Genomic DNA, 27,504 nt, shown 5'->3' on the forward strand with positions numbered 1-27,504 from the left:
TAAACACCAAAGGACATTTTTATTTATTTTTTGGCTGTTGTTTTTCTCTGGACATTCATGCTAAATAAGCCTGGAAAAGGCTGGCCTGAGATAACCCTATAAGCTTGTTCATGAGTTTATAGTCGGAAGCCTTAAATATATGTATATAAATATATGTATGTACATATGTATGTATGTGTATGCACATGTGCACATACACACACATGTGCACACACAGATTTCAAAAGTAACCCCAAACACAATCCAGTAAGCTATTTCTTAGTCATTTTATAAAATAGATATTATTCAATTGCTTCATGATGGATTCCAGAAGGCCAGTAAAACTGTCTTATGACAAGATTTCCCAGCTTCAACACTGTTGGCATGTTGGGCTGGAAAACTATTTGTTCTAGGGGGTTGGTCCTGTACACTATAGGTTGTTCCGCAGCATCTCTGGCCTCTATCGACAACATGCCAGTGGCACTTTCTAAGTTGTGAGAACCAGAAATGTCTACAGACTTTGTCATATATCCCCTGATGAGAAAAAAATAAATCACCCTCTATTGAGGACTACTACTTTACAGTGTTTTGAAAACACTGAACTTGCTTAAGTGTCATGCTTAAGTATGTTACTTAGTCTTTAGTCTAAGAGGTATCTCTATCAAATTAAAAAAAAAAGAGTAGCAAAGGGATGCATATATACCACACAGAACTATATCGCATGACATTTTAAAATACAGTCATGAGTGAGAGTGGGCAGTCATTAATAAATGGTAGAAAAGATCCTCTGAGATACACAATAAATGACATTGCTCATGTAAGGAACTGAGTAACTCCAAAAATGTCCACTCATTCAGCAATTTACTAAGATCTTCCACGTACCATCAATGAACAGAGGTGGTACGTTTAGATGGCAATTAATCAAGGCTGCTTTGGGAATATTTGCTATCTCATAAAGAATAAAAGGACCCAAATATTAAACTCTGGACATTAATATGTAAGGTATGGAAAGATCTGTCTACTGTGAAAGAACTGCAGAACCACTACCCTCAATTTGCTGGGAGGGTTTTGACAGAATTTGGTCCAATAGCTTATTTTACAGGTGAAGAAATTAAGTTCCAGAGTTTAAGCCAACTTTCAAGGTCTTATAGCTACTCCAGTAGCTGAGCTGGCTTCAGGCGTGAAATAATTGTTGAGTGGCACTGGTTGATGTGTTCTAATACCTGTGCTGGGTTGGCTACAAAGATGACAGAAGCTCTCTGTCATTGTACAGACCAACTCAGGGAGGACAGGAAGCTATGGACCATAGAGAAAGGGCCCCCTCTCTTCCCGTAAGAAGCTGTGGGCTTAGTTCCCAGAGGAGTCACACTTATCTGGTGGTGCTGGAGCCATGAGGAGGAGGAGGTGAGAAGGGAGTCATGGGCTCCTGAGGAAGAGAGCAAGCACGAGTCAAGCTGAGAGCCACAGAACGCAGACACTGCCTAGGACTCAAAGTTATCTCTGAGGTGAAGACCCCTCTGGCCGGGCAGGGGCATGGGAAGACAATTCAAAAGGGCCTGTTTTCACTACAGATGGTCATCTTTACATCAAATCAAGCTGGAAAAGCCTATGGTAGTTAACAATGCCACAAGAATTCTTACTAATTAGCCTAGCCTTAGTCTAATACAAGTCTTCTGAAGCCAACACCAAGACTATGTTTTAAAATAATGCCACGTCCAAATTGCTAATGCAGAACAATTTCTAGTATTTTCACAAACATCACAGAGAAATAAAACAGGCCACTCTGGTCCATCAGCTTCAAAAGGATAAGTACTGCTTATGGATCATAAATAGGAAATGTTAACAGTATAATAGTTTCATTTTTCATTAAGAACTTAAAAAATGACAGTAAAATTTCAGTCACTAGCTGACCCCATCTGTTTTCCATACCTGATAGGCTTGAAAATTTCTCTTTTTGGAACTGATAACAGCCCTCACTATCTACCACGCTGAGGGGGAAAAAAGTGTTGAATTGAAAGAACAGGCTGAGAAGAGCAAAATGACCATTGGGAAATATGTTAAAAATAAAAAGGTTTATTTTTAACAGGAAACTATAAATTGATCTACCTGTTTACATGCAAGGAGCCAACAGAAAACTTACACTATATGAAGGCAGCAAAAGTGAAAGAGAGGCTGGAGCTTAAAGATTTTGTTCAGATTCTGAAATTGTAGGATTCCAGCATATTGTGGGACAGAAGGCTTTGATGGGCAATACAGTCTAATAAGATATTCAGGGATTAAGGCAGTGCTTCACAGACAGATGTGTCCATGTGCCAGTTGTTGCTAAGCTTTAATTTCTCCCCCTGTAATGTTTAATTTATCACACTGGCGCTTTCTAAACTAGAACATCTGTAAACAAGGTTAAGAATGACCTCCTTCCAATTTTACATCCGTTAACAGTGCCCCTTCTTCGTGCTCTAATTTTAGATACCTTAAAGATAAATAAATCTGTGGAAGGAAGAAAAAAGAATGCTTGTCTGGCTGTAATGTGTTCATATTGGGTGAAAACAAATTTCTTCTCTGCCTGGCTCTTGGTGCACACAACTGAATCCTGATGCTCAAGCCATATTCAGACATCCCCTTCTCCATCAAACGCAATTAAACAAACTTCTGCTAAATATTTAACAGCCTTGTATAGTAATTAGTGGCAAATAATGGGAGCTTAAATTGATAATTGCTCAGGAATGTCCTTTTGCAAATATTACAAGTTTCCTGCTCCTCTTTTTTCTTTTAGATTTTGAATCCTAGAAGGTTTTTAAAAAAATTTTTAAAGGATTTATTTAGTGAAATTGCCCATAGTCACATTACATGGCCCAAGGTCTTGCAGCCAAGCTGGGTTGTTCTACCACTTGCTTCGAGATTCTACCAGCCTGTCTTCTTTCACTTGTCTTTGAAATCCATTGAAATTTAAAGTTATGTACCTGAACGCTGTTGGAGCAGGGCATTGATTTAAAAACTGACTGGCAGGCTTAGGATTTAAACTCTGGTCCACTAGATTCAAAAGGTCATCTGATTAGAATGGGAGAAGCACAAGGCGTTGTAATTTGTATTCAAAGAGTAACCTTTGTAGGGAGAAGGAGGGAGAAAGGACTCTTTCTGCTTTTCCATTTGATATGGACAAGGATTCCCTTCGACTAAATTCCAATAATTATGAAAAATAGTTTATTGAACTTGGGCAAAAAGCAAAGAAATGCCACTTGCTTATAGTGTATCATTTCTTTTATTAAAAATACTGCCACACGCTCTAGGAGGTAAACTCACATTAAGAGTAAGTCAAACACATAATAAATCATCAAGAACAGAAAAAATATCTTTCTCCATCTTAGGCAACCAAGTGCTTGTCTCCTAGGGTATTTACTTTAGGAAAAACCCACAAAAAATGAGACTGTGAATGGACAATGTATTGAGTCACATAATTCACATAGTTAAACTACATGAGTGTGTGCACATGCGTGCACCTGTGCACACTCATGCCTGAGCTGGATGTGGGTGCCAGCTTGTGCTGTGGAGAGGTGGGGAGTTACATATGTGCATGAGTTCTACAGGTAAAATCCTTGGTGTTTGCTTTGATCTTTTTGTCCCTCTGGGCTCATGTTCCTGCATGGAGAATGCAATTAGAAGGAGCCATAAGCAGCTCCTTGTTTTGAATTCTAAGAAAGTCTTTTTAAAACACAAATATTTCACAAATCCAACTCTATTGGTGGTGGTGGGGGTGGGGGGTCTCTCATTTTAAATTTGAAAAAATTCTGGTTTGGAGATGGGAGAAAAATCTTACAATCGAGTTTGGTGCTTTTTTTCCCCTAAGCTTGCTCTCTTTCCTTTCCCTTGTCCCAGTATGTTTTTGTGTGCTGTAGAAAGTTTCAAGTCCCCTTTCTTTAATAATCTCCTGCATCCCCATCCCCTGAAATAACCTCTGTTCAGACAAGCAAGTCGAAGGAATCAGGAATGCTTAAGCGCATCTCTTATCTTGTATGGGAACGTGTCAGGTCTTAAGGCATATTTGTGTTCTCTCTTGTCCATCACTTCCCCTTGTCTCAGTATCTTTCAGGTCTGAAAATGGCAGAGCTGCCCCCACTCTCCACCCACCTTCTACTTGCTTCAGAAACCCACACTTGAAACTCCTGCCTCCTCCCACTTCCTGGGCTCCTTTTCTGGCACTGCTTCTAGGTCTCTGTGGGACAGTTTGCTCGTCCCTCATGGTGCACTAGAAAGACAGCCCTTTAATTCCCCCACACGAAGATGTGCTGTAGCTATGGTGAGAGTAATCTATAACCCTCACATCCTTATATAATTTGCTACTCCAAATTAATTTTAATTCATTACCATAAAGCAATATAATTTAAAAAATAACTCTTTAAAGTGAAGTATTTAACATGATCCTGGAAGAAAGACAGCTTTGACTAAGAGAGGGCCAGGCAGCAGGCATGGTGCATACTCATGCAAATTCAAAGGTGAGCTGTAAACAAGTACACACAGCAACACTGCCGAGCATAAAGGGCCTGCGACGGGAGGCCTCATTCTAATCAGCCCTCAAAGGAACCTGCCAGCCAGAAGTGGCACTTATTCTAATTTAAAGCCCTCATGCTTGCTTCAGTGTTGCAAAATTTATAAAAGAATAACTTCATTAAACCGCTTGGCACTTCAAACGCAAATGCAAACCAGCCACAACACAGAAGGAGCTGGACAAGAGGAAGAGAAATATTACCAGAGAATTGTTAACTCAGATTAAAATAAAGTCTGCATTTGGGTGTTTCGCTCTCTGATGACGAGGTTAGCCATGCAACTTTCCCTCACCAAGGACTTCTGCCACATGGCTCTTTACTTCTGTTATGAGGCCTGTTGCTGCTGTGAGTCTGCTTAATAATGCTGAAAATCATTCAAAGCAGTTCAGCAAGCCATGTCACATGCAGAAATACATCCGGCAGTACATAAACGAATGCTATTCGGTATCCCTTTTCTGGTCTGCAGAGGATATTGACTCTGAACCCACCACTCTTACAGCTCCCATTTACTAGGGTATATATTTCAGACTTACCTAAATTGTTAAAAAATTAATGTTAAAAAAAAATGCTTTTCCCCTTAACCTCAGTCCTCAAGAAAGAATGCAATGATAAGGATTAAGCAGAAATAATCTACTGAAACCATGCGCAACACTGGAGAAAAGTTACTGTCACATCCTAAAACACACACTTTTAAGGAAAATAATTTCTTCTCCTCTGAATCAAGGAAACGCTACAGTAAAATAACTTCAGGCTAGATTCTTAAGCTACAGTGTAGTTTGTGTCAGAACACACATTATTTCATGCTGAACTGTCAGCATATTTTTCAAAATCCTTTTTTTTTTTTTGAAATGCTATGAAAAGACAAATCTTGAAGCCTGTAGAAAAACGCCAAACCTCTGAGAAAGTATGTTTTACACACACGTTGTAGGACACATTGCAATCTTGAGAGACACCAATAATGAATGACTCCTTTCCTGTCCAATGTTTCTCATCACCCAAGTCCAAATCAGTGCTAAGATTTCGCTTCAAAGAGAAGAAGCATTCAAAAATATTGAAAACTGTGCTCCCCGAAGAGGAAACCACCTTTGGGTGAAATCTCTTTAAGTGAATCTCCAAGAGCAATAAGACGACTATCCCCATTGCTTCTCAATTTTGGAGTAGGGTTCTTGCTGAAGAGAGACCTGTTACTGCTCTCACACCAGGATGACTAGAGGACGTGCTGACACAATAGACGTGAACGTTAAAGTCATCACCCAAAACTGCAGTGTGACGTGATTCATACTATTCCTTGGAACGAATATTGAAATTACTTCTCTGTCATCCTTATAAATTTGTTTTAGAGTGCTGAAAGCTCTTTACATTCATTTAATGCAATATATCGGTGAAGGTAAGTTGTATTATTTTTCTTCTCCATGAATAAAATAGGACTAATCAGATGGAATAAATGAGCTAATTCAATTACAGGCAGCCTTTATTATACAATAAAATATGGATTATTGATCTTGTGGAGTAGGCAGTGCACGATGCAAATTCAGAGAATGAAACCTGAAGATCTGTGCTTAAGACTATTTTTAGTCATGCTTAAATTGTCAGGCTTAGAACTGTTTTCACTTTTGAAAAGCCACCAGAAGAAAACAACACTAACTAATTAACCCAGTGTTTCAGAAGGCCCCCGAATGAAAGGTTAACCCAGAGGGCTGGGATGGGAACCTGAGAAGGCCCTCTCGTTTAATTCCATGTTATACTCCCACAACGGAGGGAGGAGAAATGAGCAGGTTCTTTTGGCCTGTCTGTGGAGTGGTAAGCGAAAACTTACTTAGTAAACTGGAATTTACTCCATAAGCATCTTGCTACAAAACCAATCTCTTCCTGTAATAAGAATGAATGTGCTGTGGCTTTGCACTTGGAGGCAGACTTGTTTGAAGTACAACACCGGACTGTCCTAGCAAAATCCTTTTGTCTTTTATCTCTTAAAAAAAAAAAATGCAATAATCAACTCTGATTAGAAAGAAAGCATTCTGAATATGAGGGGGAAAGAAAAGCCTATGCAGCTAACACACTGGAAGGAAGAAAAAGGTGAGCTTGGATAGTCAATGCATATTTACCCACTTTAGTTCTGCTTTCCCATTTCCCCTTCTCCATCTGCCCTTGAGATACCAAGGCGTGCTGACTGCTACCTGTCTTCTGCTACAAAGTGCGGACCAGACTGTCTCCTGTATTCCCTGTAAACTTCTCCCAGTTCTTCCCTACAGATACAGCACTCTTCCTTTTGACCAGATTCATACCTCTCTACCTTTTCTGCAGGCCGAGCCCCCACATGGCAGCACAAACAAAAATAGGCTCTTTTCTCTTTTTTTAAAGAGTAGAAATGGGGCCTGTGTTTTGGTAGGCACCCCTCCAAAGCGTAGGTAAGTGTACATGTGGCATGTTTTCTAAAAAGACTCCAACGAAAGGGAGGAAAGAGACATGCTCGACAATGCTGCACAAAGTTGCAGACTGTTCGGCTACAGTCCAGAAAATGAATCCAATTTTTCATTCTGTCATTATAAATATTTCATTGCAAATGGTACTGATTTTCTGCAACTGTGGTTAAGCAAAGGCCTCTGTGTGAATATTTAAGGGGGAAAAAAGGAGGAAGACAATGAAGAAGAAGGAAGGGGAATTAAAGGTTAGCAACCAATTAATTTCTTACTTTAAATATAAAAGATGTTGGGAGAAATTCAACAGTGATGTAGTATGTGACTCAAAGAAGAAGAAAAAAAAACATTTACTCTGCTCTTCTTCTGACAGTTTCTCATAAAATATCTGCAGTCCATCTATCTTTTAGTACTCCAGGCTCCTCTGGAGAGCAGAAAATGGTGGTTTAAAGCTCACTTCAGTGCCAGTCTGCGGGAGATTGCTTTCCACAGGACCCCCGCTGATGGAGGCCTAGGGGAAGAGGCCCAGGAGTTATTCAATCAGCCCGAGACTCTGGGGCGGCTGGGGGTCCTTTGAGGGCTGATTATAAAGCTGCCCTCCTGTTGCCTGCCTCGGAACAGAACGAAATGAGCAGCCTCTTGCTGAGCAGATTCTGCAAGAAGGAATTTCACCTGTCATGGAGTTTGTCAGAATTTCAGGATTTATCTTGGTGCAAAATTAATAAAATACCAACCAGGATTTCAGGCTGACTACTCAGCTGTGTCATCTCAAAGTGATCTTTCACCCACGAAAACCTGGACAGTGAGCACAGCCATTCTTGGCCTACTTTTCCTTTGGAGGGTAAGCGAGATGATGTGACTAACGCCACCCGGACACCAGGATGAGATTCTGAACCAATTACACACAAGGCTGAATTACGTATGGGTGCTACTGTCCTAATGTGTGACCTCTCCCCTCGCTGCTGTAGTTTGAAAGCCTCTTTGGAATAAGCCCGAGTTTGAAGCATAAAAAGGCCATTTCCGTAGTTTATAACACAGTAGGTCCCCTATGGCATCACATCTGTTAAATTTGTACACTGGTATTTCAGGCCTGGATTTGATTTATCTTTTAAAAAGGAGTACTAACAATGGACTATATTAAGAGCACATATTGTGAAACATTACAAATTAATCTTGAGTCAGCCTGAGCGACAAGGTGGTTCTGCCTTTTGTTTCACTACACACTGCCCTCATGTCCGAGCACCCTCTGGGCTTCCGGCAGAGAGAGAGAGAGTGGGAGTCGGGAGGGTGGGAATAAACTTCTGCCAGCTCTGAGCTGCAGCGGGCACCACCATCTCTGCTCATTCAGCTTCAGAAGGTGGCTTGTACCACACAAATCACCACAGCTATTTTAAGTGGGGTTCTGTGAAGCCCAGGGTTTGAGCATTTTGAGCTGAGGCTTGGGTGGCCTGAGGCAAAAAGCTCTGGCTCTCAGAGTGAGTGGGATCACATCACACACAGGGGCAGTGTGTGGGCCTTGGGTTGGCTCTCATGCCACTGGCTGGCCCGAGCCACTGGACAGGGTGGGTAGAAATTTCTCAGAGCTGACTCCGGACTCTGAACTCAGGTTCAGAACAGGATTAACTTGGATTGCTATGTACACCTTGAGTGGCATCCCTGGCCTTCTCCCACACTCAGACCATGGGTGCCTCTTCCTAACTGGTGACTGGCAGTGCATCCTCAGCTCCCAGGGTCGAGGTGGTTTAAAGCAATTGCTGCTTTCCTGTCCATTTTCTAATCAACGTTTTCTAAATGAGACATTAAACGACACTGTAATGTGTTCCTTCCAGCTCTTCCCTAGTTAAATGATAATTCTGTTTTGCAAAGCCACCTTTACAAAGCAGTAGTAGCTGGATAATATTAACACCAAGAGATCTCAGGACGGGGGGGGGGTGGAGGGGAGAGAGAGAGAGAGAGAGAGAGAGAGAGAGAGAGAGAGAGAGAGAGAGAGAGAGAGAGAGAGAGAGAAAGCTTGCAAGTGAAGGCACAGATGGTGGGCGGGGACGCAGGGTGCTCTCAGCAGGCTTCAGCGGAGATGCATTAACTCCACAGAGGGATGAGGGCACCCCACCAGTACTATCATGAATTATAACTGAGTATGGGAGTGAGGTCTTAGTCCCTGGCTCACAGCAAATAGACTGTTCTATTTTCCTGCACGATCACCTTTCACCCTTATAAACTCAAAGCACAGCAAAGCACACTGCTGGTATTTAATGGTATCACAGTAGCCTTTTATGTGTCTAGAAGGCACACAAACTTAGCAGATGTGCCCAGTGGTATAAGTCAGGTAATTATAAAATTAAGTTTTGGCAATGTAAAAAAAGAAACCTTTTTTTTATGGGCAATTCGGGTTTTCAGTGAGAGATGGTCTTTTGCCAGCTGAGGAGCCACATCAAAGCAGGCGGGGGGCCCCCCTGAAAGATGCCAGCCTCCCAGACACACTAGGTACGACGAAGAAGCCTCCCCTTTGCAAACTTTCTCCTCTTCTTACGGGAAAGCAGTTCCTGCCCAGTTAGCTCTCCCACTCACTCATTCAATGAAGTCATCAATGAAGGGGGCCTGTTATTTTAGGCAGTTTAAAATTTCACTACTTTTAAAGGTCTCGTTTACCCTGACTTTCATTCCCGTTTATGCCTCGGAGTTGCTGTTCTAAATGACAGCACCGCGAGCACTGCTTTTAAGCACTATTCATCTTGCCCGCCACATCTCCGGCTTTTACAGAACACTGCTCTCTCTCCAATAAGAGGAACTTACTCCTTCATAGCTGCAGGGCAGAGCCTGTTACGAGCTGTAGATTCGCTGCAAATATAACAATAAAGGATACAAATGTGAATTCCTCTTAAAATACATGCTTGGCTCTGAAGCTGCCTTGCCTTAGCAAACTCGATCAAGAGCAGCCTATCAATCTTTCCCCAAATGCACAGCAACAGCTCATTTCATGTGCTGTCCAAAGGATTGCTACATCCATGGATCAGAAGATGCTGGGATAAATTCTTTGCTCATTTCAGGGGATTTATAGTTGAAGTCCATGATTACCATCTCTCTTACACTAATTGTCACAACAGTTGGGTATGGAGGTGGTGTTTTCCAATAGTCAGATAAAAGTTTGCAAACACAAAGCATCTATTCTTGGCACTTTGTCTCTGCTAATGTGAGGAAACTGATCCATGTGTGGAGCAAACATCTAAAATAGGAACACATGTGGGAATTCAATGTGCCTCTCTGGATTGCAGAATGTTCTAGAAATTTGGACTTCCGGACCTCACCGAAGGATCTGACTATAAAGGTGCAGAGACAGAGCTCTGTCTGTATAGGACAATCATGCCCGCAGTTTCTCGTTTCTAATGGAGGCAGATCTTCTGGTGCTGTGGCAGCAGGCTGTCTTGGCGACACAGAAGACGGCAGGGCCAGCAAAGCCCAGCCAAAGCAGAATGTGGCAGAGGTGATGAACATTTCCAGGGGGTAGGGAAGGAGGGGGCTGCAGAACTGGCCACAGTGCTCTTCAATACACCCTAGCTGGATGCTCCATAAAGTCACACTGATGGCAGTTCGGAGATGGCCATCTGTTGTCAACTCTGGGCCAGACAAAAAAATAATGTAATGGCAGATCGCTAACAACAGGGCTGTTGGAGGAGGGAATCAGTCCTAGAATGAGGAGGTGGTGCTCCCTCTCTTAATAGCAAAAACCAGCCATCGATATGAACATCAAGAAATTAATGGATGGAGAATTTTTAAAAACTAAGCTGGGGTGCCATAGAAACAATTCAAATGTAAATAAAGTGGTTTCAGCTTATTGCAATTATCTCTGGTGCCCTTACTTCAGTCGTATTAACCACTTGATTCTTGAAAATTTCACTACCAGGACACATGGTGAAGCAGTGAGGGCCAAATTTAGGAAAAGGTGAGCCCAGGTTGTGCCTCCAAGCATGCACACACAGATTAGACATTTATTGGTACAAAATGGGTAATTGAAAATGCATTTATTCACTTAGTCCTAATGAGTTCATTGTGACAACAGGCTTATCTATCTTTTTGTATGCTTGTTTAATTTCTAGATGCAGTTTTATTAAAAAGCAAAATAAAGATACCGCGCCTTCAGATGCAATATAAATTCTACAAGTTTTAAACTCTCTTCTTTGCTCAAAAAAAGCCCAAGTTCTGTGCTACTGCATAGAGAATAGGAGTGAAAGAGAGAGAGAGAGCGGGAGTGTGGGGGTGGGGGTGAGGGTGGGGTGGGAGAGAACAACAAACTGAGGTTAGCTGTGTCCTATTTCTTTGTCCTATATGATTAACTTTCTGCCTGCAATGGTGAGGCCAATCAATCCTGATTGAATTATCCAATATTAACAGCTGAAAGTGATCAAAACTAATGGTGAAAACATAGCACAAATCAATAAATCAATGCAAATGATTCGGTTCCTGGAGATCCGATCAAATAAAAGAGATAGATCAATTTAACCACTGAGCAAATTAAGTGGAGGCTGCTATAGCACCAATTTACTTCAGAAGCCTGTAGGCCTACAAAGCTGAGAAATGAGGCAGTATAGAAAAGGACCAGTTCCAGAATGACATGCTCACTTCACACAGTTTATACTCCTACAGATCTCTGAGTCTATGTGATGTGTTTAGGGGCTGTGATTACAGCCTCGAGAGCAGGAGATAAATGGAAGTCCAATGGAGTTAATGAAATGGAGACCTAAGGTACGAGGCACAGACCACCCAGGAAGAGGCAGGAAACAGATCTCCACACTGACTGCCTTCCCAAATGACCAATACGGAACCCGGCTATACTAGGCCCAAAGTGATGGGCACATCTTTCCAATCTGCGGGGCCCAGAGGAAGACCACATGATAAAAGGCGAGGCAGGACACGGTTTTGACTCTTAGAATTGGAGTGCGGACAATGACAAGAATTTAAAGATCTGTTAGACATAAAAATAAAACAACTGAAAAACAGAAAAGTTGTGAGAAGATGAGTATGAGGAGCAAAGGAGCTTTAGAGGCACTTGTTTTAGATGGGCTGTGAGTAGTAACACACACTTTTCCATTCTTGTTTGCAAACGAGGGTATCAGACTAACTAGGAGAAAAATATGAAACTAAAATAAACTAAAGCGAACCTTTCCCCACACCCCACCCAGATCCTATCTTGTCTTTCATGGATGGACAAGAAAAAATGTTTTGTTTTGCCACAGGTCCTAAATTTAGAGGGGGCGGGGCCAGGTTGTTTTGAAATACATTCTGAAAGTAAATATAAATGTTTATTTTTACAGTTATATGCTAAAAAGGAACGAAAGAAATAAAAAAAGCCCAAGATTTTAATACCTTGAAAAAAATAAATGTTTAAAAGTAAGAATTTTTATCTGGAAAACAATTCACACGAAACTATGTCAAGGTATGATTAACTGGAAATTCATTCCAGTGAAGTAGAATAGAGAACTAGGGGATATTCTGACATGTCTGGGGAAGGGATTTTATTTCCAGGTAATGAAGAATCTTGATTTTGTCTCCCTAGGTCAGCATTCGGGAGCAGGGAGAGGGCCAGGGAACCCACGTTCACCAAGTGCCCATCCTGTTCCTCACTCTGTGCTGAGTGCTCAGTGTCAGCTACTCCACTGCACTCTGCCCAGGACCCGTGGAGTTGAGTGTGATGCTCTGCTGTCCCCTACGTGCTTGTTTTACAGATGATAAAACTGAGGCTCACAGTCAACAGGTTATAAGTAGCAGTGACCAAAATTAAGCTGTGGTGATTCTTTTCCACAACTCATGCTCTTTCCTTGTATTAAGTTGTCTAGAGAGACAAATTAAAAAAAAAAAAAAAAACACAAAAACTACAGTTGACCCCCTGAACAATACGGGTTTGAACTGCATGGGTCCATCTATATGCAGAATTTTTTTCTATAAATTCTGTAAATGTATTTTCTCTTTTTTATAATTTTCTTAATAACATTTCATTTTCCCTAGCTTACTTTATTGTAAGAATACAGTATATAATACATGCAGCACAAAATATGTGTTAATCAACCGTTTGTCAGTAAGACTTCTGCTCAACAGAAGGCTATTAGTTATCTTTTGGGGGAGTTAAAAGTTATACTTGGACTTTCGACTGCATGGAATTCGGCACCCATAACCCCCATGTTGTTCAAGGGTCAATTGTATTATTTTAAAACTATTTACCATTTGAGATAGTATGAATGGCTAACTCTCCTACCTTCACAGATATTTGAATCATATCCATCCTTCAAAACTAGCTTGAATGTTTCCCACAGGATGCCTTTCTTGATTCTCCCAGCTGGAGAATAAACATCCTCTCTTGGAATACTTATAATAATTTTTTGCATATTACATCATGCAATAATCACATGCATATTTATCTTTTCTAGTAGAGTATAAATATGATATATTTCTAATTATTTTTGATATGTCATAGAGTGCTTGGGATTATGGTGGATTTAAAATGATGAGATTATATTTTAATAAATATTTTTAATTAATAAATACATTTTCCCTTCTAATAATGGCACTAGGATGATAGTAGTATATAGTATAGATAGCACTGTGCTTTGACTAGTAACAAGGTTTCTTAAATGTTTCAATCACATATTGTTTAATAATTTAAGACACAGATTTGTATTATATTTATTAAAAGGCTAGTTTAGCGTAGTAGCTAAGTTAGTGAGCGACCCAGTGAGTCACTCAGCAGCCACATTTCAATGCTATATTGTTGTCTTATATGTTCCATCCTATAGGCAGCAAATCATTTTTCTTTCAGAAATACGACCATAAAACTTGAGCATCAGTTAAGCTCTGATGTGAAAAATATGCATCAAAATTAGGTGATTTGGTGGAAAAGTCATTTGAGAAGAAAATCAAACAGATGTAGAGACAATTACATGTTTAAACTCTAGTGATATCTGAAAATCTTGGTATATCTCTCAGAATGTGAAATCGCTACTCTATTTTGAATATGGAAAACACTGTATTAGTTAGTTAATAAGGGAAGGGCTGAGTATCAAAATGATTTTTGACTTAAAAGGAATTGAAATACCAGAATCTCAGAGCCTAACGTTCATCTAGGCCAATTCTCTCTCCCCCTACAGCTGGAATTCTCTCCATATCCATTAAATTCATAACATGATGCCTCCTGGAACTTTCTATGGGGACACGTTGGGAGGGGATGATTTGATCACTGCCATTGAAATGCAGTTTTTCTAGAGGCACCAATTAAACAGTAATTACTGTATTGAAAGAAAGTGGCCTATTCAACGGAATTTTTACAAACACACCACTTGCCCACACCTGTATAAACCACATTGGATACAAATATGCATTGTAGGATATTATTCTTGGACCACACCATCGTTCTCTCAAAGCAGCTTCCTTAAGTTCTGCAGAAAAGTTATGAGGTCTATTAGGAAAACATGTGAAACATTCGACATACTCATTCATTTTTAAAATAACAAAATGTTCATTTAGTTTAAATAATGCACTGTTATTCCAAAACACATCTTCCTTACTAGCATGCTAGGTGGCCTTGAAGTATATTAGAATTCTTTGCAAAATGGGAGAAAACCCTACTAGAAAGAAAAGATTACATCCTGCCAAAAACGACATATTTCTGGACTGGCATTTAGCACTTTTGGTCAGAAAGGTTTAAGGGGTCATGTGAAGAATATAGATTCCACACTGGCAAAAGGTGTGTCCTAGATTGTGTTCCATAGAAATAGAGGTTTCAGTTTTCTCAATTCTAAAAGGAATTGTGGTCTGTGATGTCCAAAGGATTATATCTGAGTCCTTGATTTTTCTGAAGATGGACAGTATATGATGAGAAATGATCTGAATTCTTAATGACAAACATGTATGTATGTGTGTGTATGTTGGGTATAAATTTTATACCCAACAAAGCACTTCTATCCACAAAAAGATGCTTTTGTGATTTTAACTGGGTGTAAATAGCGAAAAAAAGAGAAATTACTTACTATGGTCATGAAATCATTTATGCATCATTAAAAGATACACTATAGTTATGTTACTGAGCAATTCTGAAATGCTCATCCTAAACTCATCTTATTAGTCTCTCTCACTCTGACATAAGAACCAAATGCACTATATGCTTTCAAATCTCCAATAGGATTTCAATTCTTGGGCATTTAGTTTTATAACCGAAAAGTCCTTCTTTCTGAACTTTAGTGGCATAAAAACATAGATGAATTCAAGTGGAATGATGTGTCAATTTTAAAATTTGCATTCATTTTACATCCCAAGGCATGAACTACAGTGGGCTGATACAATAGATTCATTTTTCTACTCTGTTACTATTTTGGTTACCGATCTTATTTTCTATTGTCACCTTAATTTCAGTCAATTTCTCCCCTCATTTTAGATATTAACAAAATTGTTTTACGGTTTGTATACTTACCATGCCCACTTTCTATACAAGAAATAAAAGAAAACAATATTTTAAAATTAAATTAATGCCTTCCTCTAAACACAGGTGTAAAAGGTAATTTGGGTAATAAAAGTAAATGCACAGGACTGTGAACCCCTAAGGTTAAAGCATAAAAATCCAAATGCATTCAAAACCAGAAAAAGGAAAGTTAATTCTAATCCATTTTTCATAATGTATCAAACCTGAAAGCCACTGCTATTACTACGGATTTGAAAAAATAGCCCTATAGATTCCAGTGACTGTGGATATCAGCTTTGCAATAATTACCACATACTAATTATAAATACTGTTCTTATCTAAGGATGGGGTACAAATTGAACCCAAGTGTTCATATCAAGACCAAATAGATATGATTATGAGTTGTGAGACTGGAAAAATAATATTGACAGCTTTAGGTTCTAAAATAACTATAATCTAAAGCTGTGGATATTTTGGCCCACTTACTTTGGTCCAGATCACAGTAAGAATAGGTCAGAAATGTTTTGAGAGATGTTTGACCTCTCACAATTTTAAAGAGTAATGTGTGTTCCATATCTTCTATGCCAATGTTCTGGAAGTGTGACTCGGGGAACTTTGGGGTTCTCCTAGATCCTTTGAGGGGTCTGTTAGGTCAATGTTATTTTCATATTTGCCCTTTACATTTTTGTTATCTCATCAGTGTACAGTGGAGTTTTCTAGAGACTTGGCATGTGATGTTATCTCTGACAGCTAGTAGAATTGTGTGCCTGTGTATTCTTGTGTTTAAAATATTTCTCAATTTTTATTTCTAATATAGACAGAAAATATCAATAAATAATGACCCACACAACTCAAAGCGCTTTGCAGTCCTCAATCATTTTTAAGTGTAAAGGCATCCTGAAATAAAAGTTTGCTAACCATGGGTCTATACTAATTGTAGAAAAGCATGAATACTGTATGTTCCATAAAACCCTAAAATACACCATAAAAGAAACCTGGAGTCTTGAAGGATGTGTTTAACTGCTTAGTTTTGTCTGCCCTACAATGGGCCACAGGCCCCCACTGCCACAGTGTTAGGTTCTTTTAACGAAAGGCATTGAAGTTTTACCACTGGGTTACTTGCATTAGAATCTACTAATATAGTAGTCCCGCCTTATCCATGGTTTTGCTTTTCATGGTTTCAGTTACCCACAGTCAACTGTGGTCTGAAAATGTTAAATGGAAATTTCCAGAAATACACAACTCATAAGTTTTCGATTTTGTGTCACTGTGAGTCATGTGATAAAATCGTTAGCCATCCTATTCTGTCTTTCCCAGGATGTGAACCATCCTTTTTGCCCAGCACATCCACACTGAGTATGTTCCCTTCCCATTTGTCACTTAGCCTTCTTGGTTATAAGATTGGTTATGAGAGAGAGAGAGAGAGAGAGAGAGAGAGAGAGAGAGAGAGAGAGAGAGAGAAAGAGAGAGGGAGAGAGATTGGAAAGAAAGAGAAGAGACAGAGTAAGAGAGAGGAGAGAGCACATTATACAACTTTTATTACAGTATACTGTTATAATTATTCTGTTTTATTATTGTTGTTGTTAATCTCTTACTGTGCCTAATTTAGAAATTGAACTTTATCATAGGTATGTATATATAGGAAAAAACCTAATTTATATATAGGGTTCGGAGCTATCTGCAGTTTTACACATCCACTGGGGGTTTTGGAATGCTTCCCCCTTGGGTGTGGAGGGGACTACAGTCTAGTACAAAGTGGAATTTTATTGCAAACATTTTTCAAGAACATTAGATAGAAGTCAATCTCTACAGAATCTCAACAACTTTGATTTTTAAGCTATTATTAATTCTGCTTCACAGTTTGCATCCTAAGTAATAGTGCCACTAGGTGTATTGGCCGTATCCTTTAGAGTCATAAGAATACGTTTTCAAACAGAAATTTAGGTTGTTTTTTAAGCCATATTTTTAAACAATAGTCTAACTTGTGCTATCTTTTATATTCAATTCACAAACAGATGTGTCAGAGTAGAATTCTATTTAGAAGTGATAAAAAGTAAAACAGTAACTTTAATTTTGGTCTACTGACACATATAAATTAAAAGGGCTCACCCATTTTGGCATATATTTTTTATTTCACCTCCTTGATTTCCTAGTTGTTCACTTATGCAATAATAAACCCTAAATTCCTTATTCTGACACACAACATAAGTCTGCCTTCCCCAGATCCCAAGGAGGCACAGTGCTGCCCAGGGTCCAGTGTACGGGATGGGAGACGAAGCAGTGTGTGGGTGGGGGCTCAGAGTCCCTGCTTCGATCAGGTCAGCTCCTCTTCAGGCTGTTTAAGGAATTCGATACAAAAAATAATTATACCCTCACCCCACTTTAGAGTAAATAAATTTATAATAATAATGCCCATAACAAAACAATTTTGAGTTCAAATCCATTCTCCTCCAAGGGCACCAACAAAGTTTAACAAAAACATGTTACTCTTACATGACTGCATCAGAAAAATGAGGATAAGTATTATGCCCATTTTTTAGATGAAGTAACAGAAAAAAAAAAAAACCAACAAGAATTAGTTTTCTTTTACAATAAGTGACATTCTAGGATAGAATTCAGTTCTCACACTTTTAACTATCCGTTCATTGCTAAGAATAATAAAACCGACCGAACATTGATATATTTTATGGTTTATAGCTTATAACCAGACCTATTAGTTCACGTTTACCTAACAACAACACCATAAATGTTACATTCATCTATCATTTTTTCATATCTGAGGTTTGGAAACATTATGGGCCTGCACCAGGTCATATATCTAGCAAGTGGGACACTCAAGACTAAACTCCATTATCTTTAGGTGTCAACATTTTAACTGTAAAGCTGTTACTAAGTAATAATTATCTTATTAGATTAAGCAAAAGAAACATATACTGTATAAGAATATAGCTTCCTTTTGCTTTTCCTTTCTCCCTTCCAATTTCAAGCCCCTCAGGACAACAATAACCTGGACATCCATTCAACCTGGAGCCCAGTGGGAACAGAACATGAATAAAACAGGGTTTGGGAGAATAAGTTGTGACAAGCGAGGTGCATGATCCCACAGTCCAATAAACCTGACCCCTAAGTCTATCACACTGGGTCAGAAGGTCCAATTATAGGTCTGTTCTAGTTCTTTTTATGATTGACAGCAGCTAGAGGCAAAATTACTTTGGTGTCTGTTAATCCATCCTCTAATTTTCTCTTTGCCCCAGTACACACAAAGCATCATGGTGGCCTAGGGTGAGTGATACTGTGAATCCAGATTTAAAATGCCCTTGTTTCCTCTAAGAAGAGCAACTGAGTTCAATCCCAGTCCTCCTCATGGGGACATTACCTGCAGCTCTGTCTGGAAGAAAAACTTCTGTGGACATTGCGTGCAGTCATAGATCTTGTCTTCTTGTCCATGAGCAGAGAAAATATGCTGCTGCAACTTGTTTGCTTGAACAAACACTGAAATGATAAAAGAAGGGTGAGATTTGGGTTATTTCTTTCCTAAATGCCCTCGGTCGAGGACTCCCCATGAACAGACCCAGACTTAGCAAACGGAATGGCATGACTTCTGGGTGTGACCACTGCTAGGGACCTGAGAGAGCTGAGTCACCTTTGCTCTAGGCTTGGTCTCTGGTTTTCGTTAAGATGCACTCTACTGAGCCCCTAATTCAACCCAAACAGCTCCAAATTAAAGGTTTATGGAGGCCCAGCTCCCTGTAAATCTTTTAAAAATAAAGTCAAAAATTGTCAAATGCACAGCACTGTCTGAACAGAAATGACTCTTATTTTTCTCAGCAACCCACAGGTTAAGAATCGTAGATGCCAAAACCCTATTTATTGTATTTGCCTAAAGTTATAGCTAGCAAACAGTTCTCCATTTAAATGTGTTAATGCTAAAAATTATATCCCACAGCTACTCTGGGGCATTGTCTATAAATGTGAAACAGAACCCCAGGTAAATTCTCTTTGGATACTTTAAGATCAACTCAGCCTACACACTGAATGCAAGGGTTTCAATAATATAAACATGTTCAATTTTAATGACTACAAAACAAGGCCCTAAGACTGTGTAACAGTTTACCTAGGAGACATACTATTAATAATTAAATTGTATATGCCAGAGGCAGTGTTTGGGTTGGCAGAACTGACTTCTGATGGATGCCTGGTGCACTGTGACCTAAAAAAGTTTGCATCTACAATATTAATCTGTATAGGCAGGGAGAGGATTTATTAAAGATGTTGGCATTTGACTTTGACTCTACTCTAATCATTAAAATTATTCTAATTGCCAGCCAACCTAAAATATTAGAATATTGTTCTTGTGAGTCATACATTTTAATCACATTTCTCATTACCTTAAAAAAACTGCTCAGATTTCCTCTCCCACCTAACATGCTTTATAGTGGAAGGGTTTTTTTTTTTTTTTTTTTTTTTAATTATTTCTGAAATTACTTCAAGATACACTAAAACAATTCAGGTCTGTCAACACGGAAAATGCAGACTGTTCATGATTAATGCATTTTTATCTCTTACCTACATCGACAAAAAGAAATGAGGTTTTTATACATATTTGCAACTCATGTCCATATAACAGCACATTTAACAAGGCTTCTGGTCACAACATGAAAGAACTATTTTATTAGGGGTTTTAATCATGAGGAGATCTATGACCCAGTCCTCCTTACGAAAACTTATCATGAGCTTTTATAAAGAATCCAGTCTCCTGACCCATATCTTAAGATAAATACTATGCTACAGAAAAAAAAAATGGATTTTTTAATTACCAATGTGGAAGAATAAAAAATTTTCAAAAGGAGTGGCCGATGGAATTACTGAACGCAGGAGCCTTGCAGGCATACGTTGAAGGCAGAGCCATGAACACACTCAGGTACTACTTGTGTTAACTGTGCAATAAACATGGCCTCTCTCTTTTTATTTTATTATAGGTCAGAAATCTACAGACTGAATGCAGAGAAGGTTAATAATCAATGCTTGGAATTTTGCTCTGGAAACAAAGAAGTCAATTTTGAGAGACTGTATTTTTGTTTTGTTTTGCTTTTCCTGACAAATAAGAAGGAAATATAGCCTTGAGGGACTTAACCACTAAGTCCAAGACACATGTAAAATGATCACAAAGGATTTTCCAAAATAACTCTGTCATTGTTGGGGAAGTACCAGAAATGTGTGTGATCATATTTCAACCCCTATGGGTTTCAAATTATAGTTTCTGATTTACAATTTTTTTTTTTTTTTTTTTTGCTGCTGAAAACTATACTGTTATAACATCTGATAAAGTTTCTTCTTAAATGTGTGAATTTATATCAACTTCTACTTTAAAGATTCCAACTACATAGGAAAAAAATGTCTCATCTAATCTGTTCACCTAACCTATTTCTGAGTTTAAAGAATTTGGGGAGGATTTTAATACTATCTTTTTATTTCTCATGGGAAATGTTATGAAATTCTCCATATTTAAATAACAGACATGTGCTGACAACATGGCTGCACTTTTAGTCAAAAGTCTCGTGATTACAAAGCAGCTCTGCGCAGGGCAGTCTCTGCCTTGGCGACCTTTGAACGTCGAGAGGAGAAAAGTGAACCAAACATGCATGTCATTTTCCAAATGGAAAAGTACAAACTTCTGAGAGAACTTGTAATGCCATTTGTTCATGCTGACGGTTAACCTTCATGTCCATTTGAGCCTTAAAGTAGGCCGCAATCAATAATGCTAATAAGCAGAAATCAAATCTCTTCTCCCCAAATTGAACTAAAGTCATATCTGTAAAAGGCCATAGCAGTGGGAAGGATGCTTTGGTAAGAAAGACATGACGTGGCCATGAAACTCTCTAGAGTTTTCCTGACACAATCTTCCTACCTGTAAAGCAGACTGGACACTTGAAGGTGCCTCCCATCCCTTCGAAGCTGTGCTCTATCAGGTGGCACTGGAGTTTGGCAGGAGAGTCAAAGGTCTGGCTGCAGAGTTTGCATTCATGGTTAAGTCCTTCATCTGTCAAATAAAATACATGAACAGAAAAGTTGACACCCATCATATCTTTAATGGACTAATGAGTTAGCTGTAATTGCATACATTAAACCATTTCCATCACCAAATATGTAGTAGTATATACGGTTTCTAATTATTTCACATTATTTATGAATTTATAGCAAGTTAAAACATTTCTGGAATTTAAAATCAAAGATAATCAGAAGGCAGATTTTATCTTAAGGTAATGCATTTTATTCAGCTTTTAAAGTATAATCGGTATATCAATAATGAGGCATCTCTTTTTCTCTAATTATCATAATTTTATTGGCTATGTATTTTCAAAGTCCTAAAATAAAGGATCCATGAAAAAATGGACAGCTTCTTCCTCGGGCCTCGCCCCTGGTTTATCTTAAAGGTTCTAGAAGTCTCTATTTCTAATGATAAGGTTCTCAACAGCATCTCCATTGATAAGAATTTTTTTTCTACTTCCAAAAGATTTTTACAATTTTGAAATATTAACGCTTACAGTGTCTCATAAATGCTCCTTCTTCTTCTTGGTACTCCTAGTCCCCATATCTTCTCAGTTCATTGTTTTTTTCACTTTGTTAGACAGTTTCAATTTTACTCTCAATCTTGACTCTGCCTGTCTTTTTCCAAAGGCACTTTTATGAGCTCCAGGCTCGCTTTTGACTAGTCCTGTATTTTTCTTTGATGCCTTACGAACAGGATGCTAGAAAAATATTTTAATGTAATAACAACTGCTATATAAAGTGAAGCGTTCATTATTTTTATTTTGCTTTATTCCTTGTTAAAATGTTCATGAAATTTAAAATTTAGGGTTATCCTAACTTGTTCAAATTTGTAATTTTAAGAAGTGAAAACCAGTAGCACCGGAACAAAAAACCTAACACCTCCTTAGTAGCTTCTTGTGTTTCAGACACTATTAATCTAAGTGCTTACAGAAATGAATTCATTTAATTTAACAACTCTATGAGGGAATACTACTACTATTACCATATTATAGATAAGAAAAATGAAGCCCAGAGAGTTTAAATGGCTTCACTCTGAGTTACTTAAGCACAAGCAGTCTGGATTCAAACTCAGGCAGCCCGTCTCAGAGTCCGTGGCCTTAGCAGATATGTTATAGCACACACCAGCTACTGCCAAGACTACTTTATTTCTAAGAGTAAAGGCTGCCATTTAACCGGGCTTGTTATCAAGTTATACTTTTATCGTCTCTTACTTTCAATGATTGAAAATGCTACTAAGGAACATCTGTGTGGAATATTCCAGATCTAGGGAATGAAAGGCAAATTCACACTGTGGCAGTAACAAGTCTATACTTCAAAGTTATTTCCTTTCATTCAAGACAACATGAATGTATTTAAGTCCTTCACCAGTTGATATTACTGGCAACACAAAAAGCCCAATTACAAAGTGAATTATTATTAGCTAACTAGGAGTAAAATCACTCTATTTGTATTCCTAATCTTTTTTCTCACACAAGTATGAGTCTTTAGAAGCAGAGGACTGGAATTTGTAAAAAGAGAAGCAAAGCACTAATTAAGCCACCCAGTACTGTCTACATTTCACAAGAGATAAAAACCTACTCTGTATTTGGGTGGCACAGTAAATTCCTTGATTATAATTATGTAAGAAGGAGTTTAATTGTGCATACTGACATGACAAGGGGTTATACAAAAAGCTTTAGGGATTATATAAGATCAAGGGTTTTCCATCTGTTCTTTTCTTTTTTTTTAATCTTAAAGTCACAAAAAATTTCTAAATTTTAAGTATTAAGAAATATAAGAAACACTACTTATTGTAGATAATTGAGCCAGTAAGTCATTTACCAAAAAGACTTGCCAAATGTAACGGTTTTGTATTTGCTCAGTGTTGTATACCTTTATTTTGACAGTAAGAGGCTAACTAAGAGTTCTAATTTCATCTTTAAATTATGTGTTTTGTATAAGAACCAAGATGTGCCCTATGGGTGTGAGCAGGTATATACATTTACTCCAGAACTCTTAAACTTGCAAAGTAACATATATAGGCCTGGTGGGTTTTCTTGGGGATAATGACCGTTATATGAACATAAAGTGAATTATGAAAGTTAGGATGACCTTTAATGTGATATTATCTTTCTTGACTATGAGTATTTTGTTTGGGAAAATAATATAAAAGAAAAAAAAAGATACATGTGTCTGAGTACAACAAAAATGTCTTCATCAATTTTTATTTCTTATTCAAAGATCAGAGACATTCCATCACAAAATGTGAAATAATCCAAATTTAGTCAAGTGAATTCACAAAAAGGTGACACAGAATTATAAAGTATTTATGCGTCATTGGCATAGATTTAGTTTTCATGAATTCCACACTTTATTTTTGAAAGCACTAACTGACAGCACGGATAATAACTATTGCATCCAGCCTTTACAGAATTCTTTACAGTTTAAAAAGCACAATATAATGTTGAAAACAGGTAGAAAGTTCTACTTGCCGTTTATTTCTAAGTAACATAGTGAGGTCTTCTCCAACAGATAACTTTTGTAGTTATTTGAGTAGGATAGAAAAGAAATCTGAATTGTTACATAGCAAATTATAAATAAGCAAAAGCCGGTAATGCTCCAAGCTAGACAGTCAATACACCCCCACACTCTCTCACCTTTATTAGCTTCCCTACTCATGCTCCCCATCTCACTCTTGCCTATTACCACAGGGTCAAATAGATAATGAATGAGAGAGATGGGGGACCCAAAACATTTTTACAACGGGTCAACAGAATCCATTTTACATTTTTTGTAACTGAAGAAGAGGGGTATAGATAGCAAATTAAACTTATTTATAATAAGAATTTCCAAAGTTTATCCTTATTTGGAATCTGTTTAACTCACCTGTTATACATCTTAATGTTTACATTGTGTGACTCAGAGCAGTGTTTTAATTTTCAAAGAATTGCTGAAAACCCTCAGTATTGCAGGGTCTGGCTGAGTTAAGCCCTATTTCTGTTCAAAATTGAGCTTCTCTCCTTTTTTTCTTACTATTTGGTATAAGGTAGTAAAGAAGAGTAAAGAATAACTGTGTTTTGAATTTAAGGTCGATGTTCATGAGGTGGTACTATCAACACCTCCAATTTCAGGTGAACTTAAGCCTGAGACTCAGGATTTTGCCTACGAAGCCACAAATTGCACCTAGCTTTTTTTTTTCCCTTTTCTTCTTTTTTTCCCTAAAGGTGCCAAAAGCTTTAAAAATTCAATCAAAGTAAGCATTTCTGCTCTTTGGAAAAGTAGCAGCTGACAGTAATTGGATAATATGGTTTTACTCATTTATTAAAAAGAGATTTTGAGTCAATTGATTTAATAACCATTATAATATTCCATTAAGGACATAATAGACTAGTCCAGAACTATTTTTTATTAAGAGTTATAGATGGGAAAGATAGATGATACTTCTAGTTTTATTCCTTTTTTTTTCTTTTTTGCTTATCTATACTGTCCAGATTTTCTACAATAAACATGATTTGCCTTTGTAGGTAACTTTGGAAATTAAAGAATAAAACACACTACCCTTTCTATACTCTATTAATAAAGATTGATTACAACACTGAAATTTTGATAGCTAAAATGTTGGACAAGAAATGAGTAATATTATGCAGTATAGAAAAACTCTAGTACTGAACATTAGACTGAAAAACATTCTAACCAAATACCTTGGAAAGTAGAAATTAGCACAAGGAAAGGGAGAAAGAAACTCAGAGTGTAAATTAGTCAACTTAATGAGAAGGTGGAGTTTTCAGTATAAAACCATATCTTTCCAGAAAAACAAACAAAAACCCTCTCTGTTGTATACTGGTGGCGGCAGTGGCAGAGCACACATGTGGCCAGCACTGGGGTCCAATGTCAGGAAAGGCAAGAGTGGAGCTCTTACCACTGAGAAAATGCTGGAGGCCAGCAACTTCCTTCCTGTCCTTGTCAACCACTTTAAAGCATGCTCAAAGATGGTTTGGGTGTGACTGAAAAATAATTTCACATGTATATAAATTTCAGCTAAAATAATTATTTCCATTTGTTAATCTTCATTTAAGTATGAACATAAATGTAAACAGGAATCCAGTCTACACAGAAGAGACTCATGCTAATGTAAATATTTACTGTAATATTAAATGTGTCAAAGGAAAGAGTCTGAATACATAATTGCAATAAAGCTCATTGCCTTAGTAGGAAACGTGACAAACACTTACAAAACTGTGCTGAGAACAAAATCTGTCTGAGGCCAGTTCAAAGGGGAATGATAATTTCTCTCTCTCCAATTTATAAAACCTGAACCAATGCAAGTATTAATCAGCCAGTTTGCAACAGAAAAAATAAGTTACCATTTGGAATGCTCAAGCATGACTCAAGTTATAAGCTCCAACAAGGCCACTGTGAGCCTAGTATAAGACACTGACATTTCAATATAAGCTTTAAACAAGAGAAAGCCTTTAAGCAGCCTTGCCTGTGTGTCCCATGTTTATATTCCTTTTCCTTCAATAAAAACAAAAATCTAGAGCTACAAGCAAATGTTCAGTGGTTGACTTACATGCAGCCGTTATCCCAGGAATCACTGGAGGGCCCCCTATATCATCTGATCAACACTGCAGCTATCACGGAAGACCAATTTGTAACAGTTTATAAGTAGAACTTCTTCTCTCATTTACCCTGGAGACTGGCCAAAGGGTCCTCCAGCCTCTTCCACTGCATAAATCTATAGGATAAGTCCAAAGATATAAATCCCTCCTGGTGCATCATCACGTGGCAGGGGCCATACTTAAAAGCTCTGATCTGAGTGGGAGTAAACTCTGCCCTTGGAATCCAAACAGAGGCATCAAATGCCCTGCAGTTGTAATTTTTCCAGTTTAAATGTGTGTACCACTATATCCTTATATATATTTTTAAATCCAAGAAAACTATGCCTTAAACCAATTCCCATCCCTCAACCATTTCTTTTGCTTCTCCTCTTCCCTGAGTTAATTTCCAAGCACACATTTATAAGCTTGGGGTCTGAAGAGTAACAAAGAAAAGCCATACATGACAAAACTCACCCCTTGGCTACATTGGGTCACCCTAGAAACCAGAAGTAGAAAAATAGGCAGACTGTACTGTAATTTGCCATGCACACAGCCATCATCTCCTTCTAGGCCCATAGCACTAGGGCCACAATAATTTGTTGTATTATATACTACACATATTTCACAACTGTAGCATAAACTCACTGAGGTGCTAATTTGGCAATGGAGAATATTACTTAGGGCTCAAAGTCTGCCAGTATATTAGTCATTAAGCCCCTAAAGTAAGGCAGAATTTGAAAGTACTGAATATTGTGTGAACCTTTTCTCTACACTAGTTTAAAAGTCCTGCCTGAAGACCGACACTAGCATGTTCGTGGATTTTTCTCCCTGGAAATACGGGAATGTTGGCCAGTGCTAGTATTTCTATGCCACACAAGATATCAGCATAAGGCTCAACAGAGCAGAGGAACACGAGATATCAGCATAAGGCTCAACAGAGCAAGGACATTGTGAATACTAAGAATAAATCGACGCCAGGTATCTTGATTTTGACTATTCACACACAAAGTGCCTAACTCTTAGATATCTCAAGAAACGCAAAATGTTATACATTCTGTGTGTCTCAGACAGAATTTAAGTCTAGGAGAACTACAAGGTACAGGTCTGCATTTACCTCAGTCACTACCTGTTTTTGGCCAATGGTCTAAAGACTATGATGCTTTTAGACTTTATAAGCAAAGCCATTGATATTGACACTGTTATTTCCTGTCTCAAACTTCTCATTACCAGCAGGGCTGGAGCAGGAAATGATTCAGCTGGGGTAGGCCGCATGGTACCCAGCAGATTTTAAAGAGCCCAGGGGCTTCCTAGAGCCCCATAAACATCAGCAGCTTGGAAACTAGCAGGAGGTCCAGGTGGGTCGGGATAGGAAAGTCAGGCAGTGGGATTTTAGATGCTCTGAGATGCAATATCGTCCAATTCCTTGGCTATTATTATTGGTTGTGGGTAGTAGTTATTAGAATATTCTCATGTAGGAGAAAACACTGCAATGCTGT

At 38.3% G+C, this 27,504-nt stretch overlaps 1 protein-coding gene across 4 annotated transcripts in view; it reads right to left on the minus strand.

Annotated features, from left to right (window-relative positions):
• Positions 1-27,504, minus strand: part of ZNF521 (zinc finger protein 521) — a 263,268-nt gene that overhangs the window by 8,288 nt on the left and 227,476 nt on the right. For all 4 annotated transcript variants that reach the window (XM_016120335.2, XM_016120171.2, XM_016120247.2 and 1 more), the window contains 2 exons: positions 21,289-21,420; positions 18,757-18,872 (listed from right to left, as the gene is read on the minus strand). In XM_016120335.2, coding sequence (XP_015975821.1) covers positions 18,757-18,872; positions 21,289-21,420 — 248 coding nt within the window. The remainder of the gene's footprint in view (positions 1-18,756; positions 18,873-21,288; positions 21,421-27,504) is intronic.

The sequence above is a fragment of the Rousettus aegyptiacus genome, unplaced genomic scaffold, assembly GCF_014176215.1.
Source record: "Rousettus aegyptiacus isolate mRouAeg1 unplaced genomic scaffold, mRouAeg1.p scaffold_m13_p_12, whole genome shotgun sequence".
Classification (NCBI taxonomy): domain Eukaryota; kingdom Metazoa; phylum Chordata; class Mammalia; order Chiroptera; family Pteropodidae; genus Rousettus; species Rousettus aegyptiacus.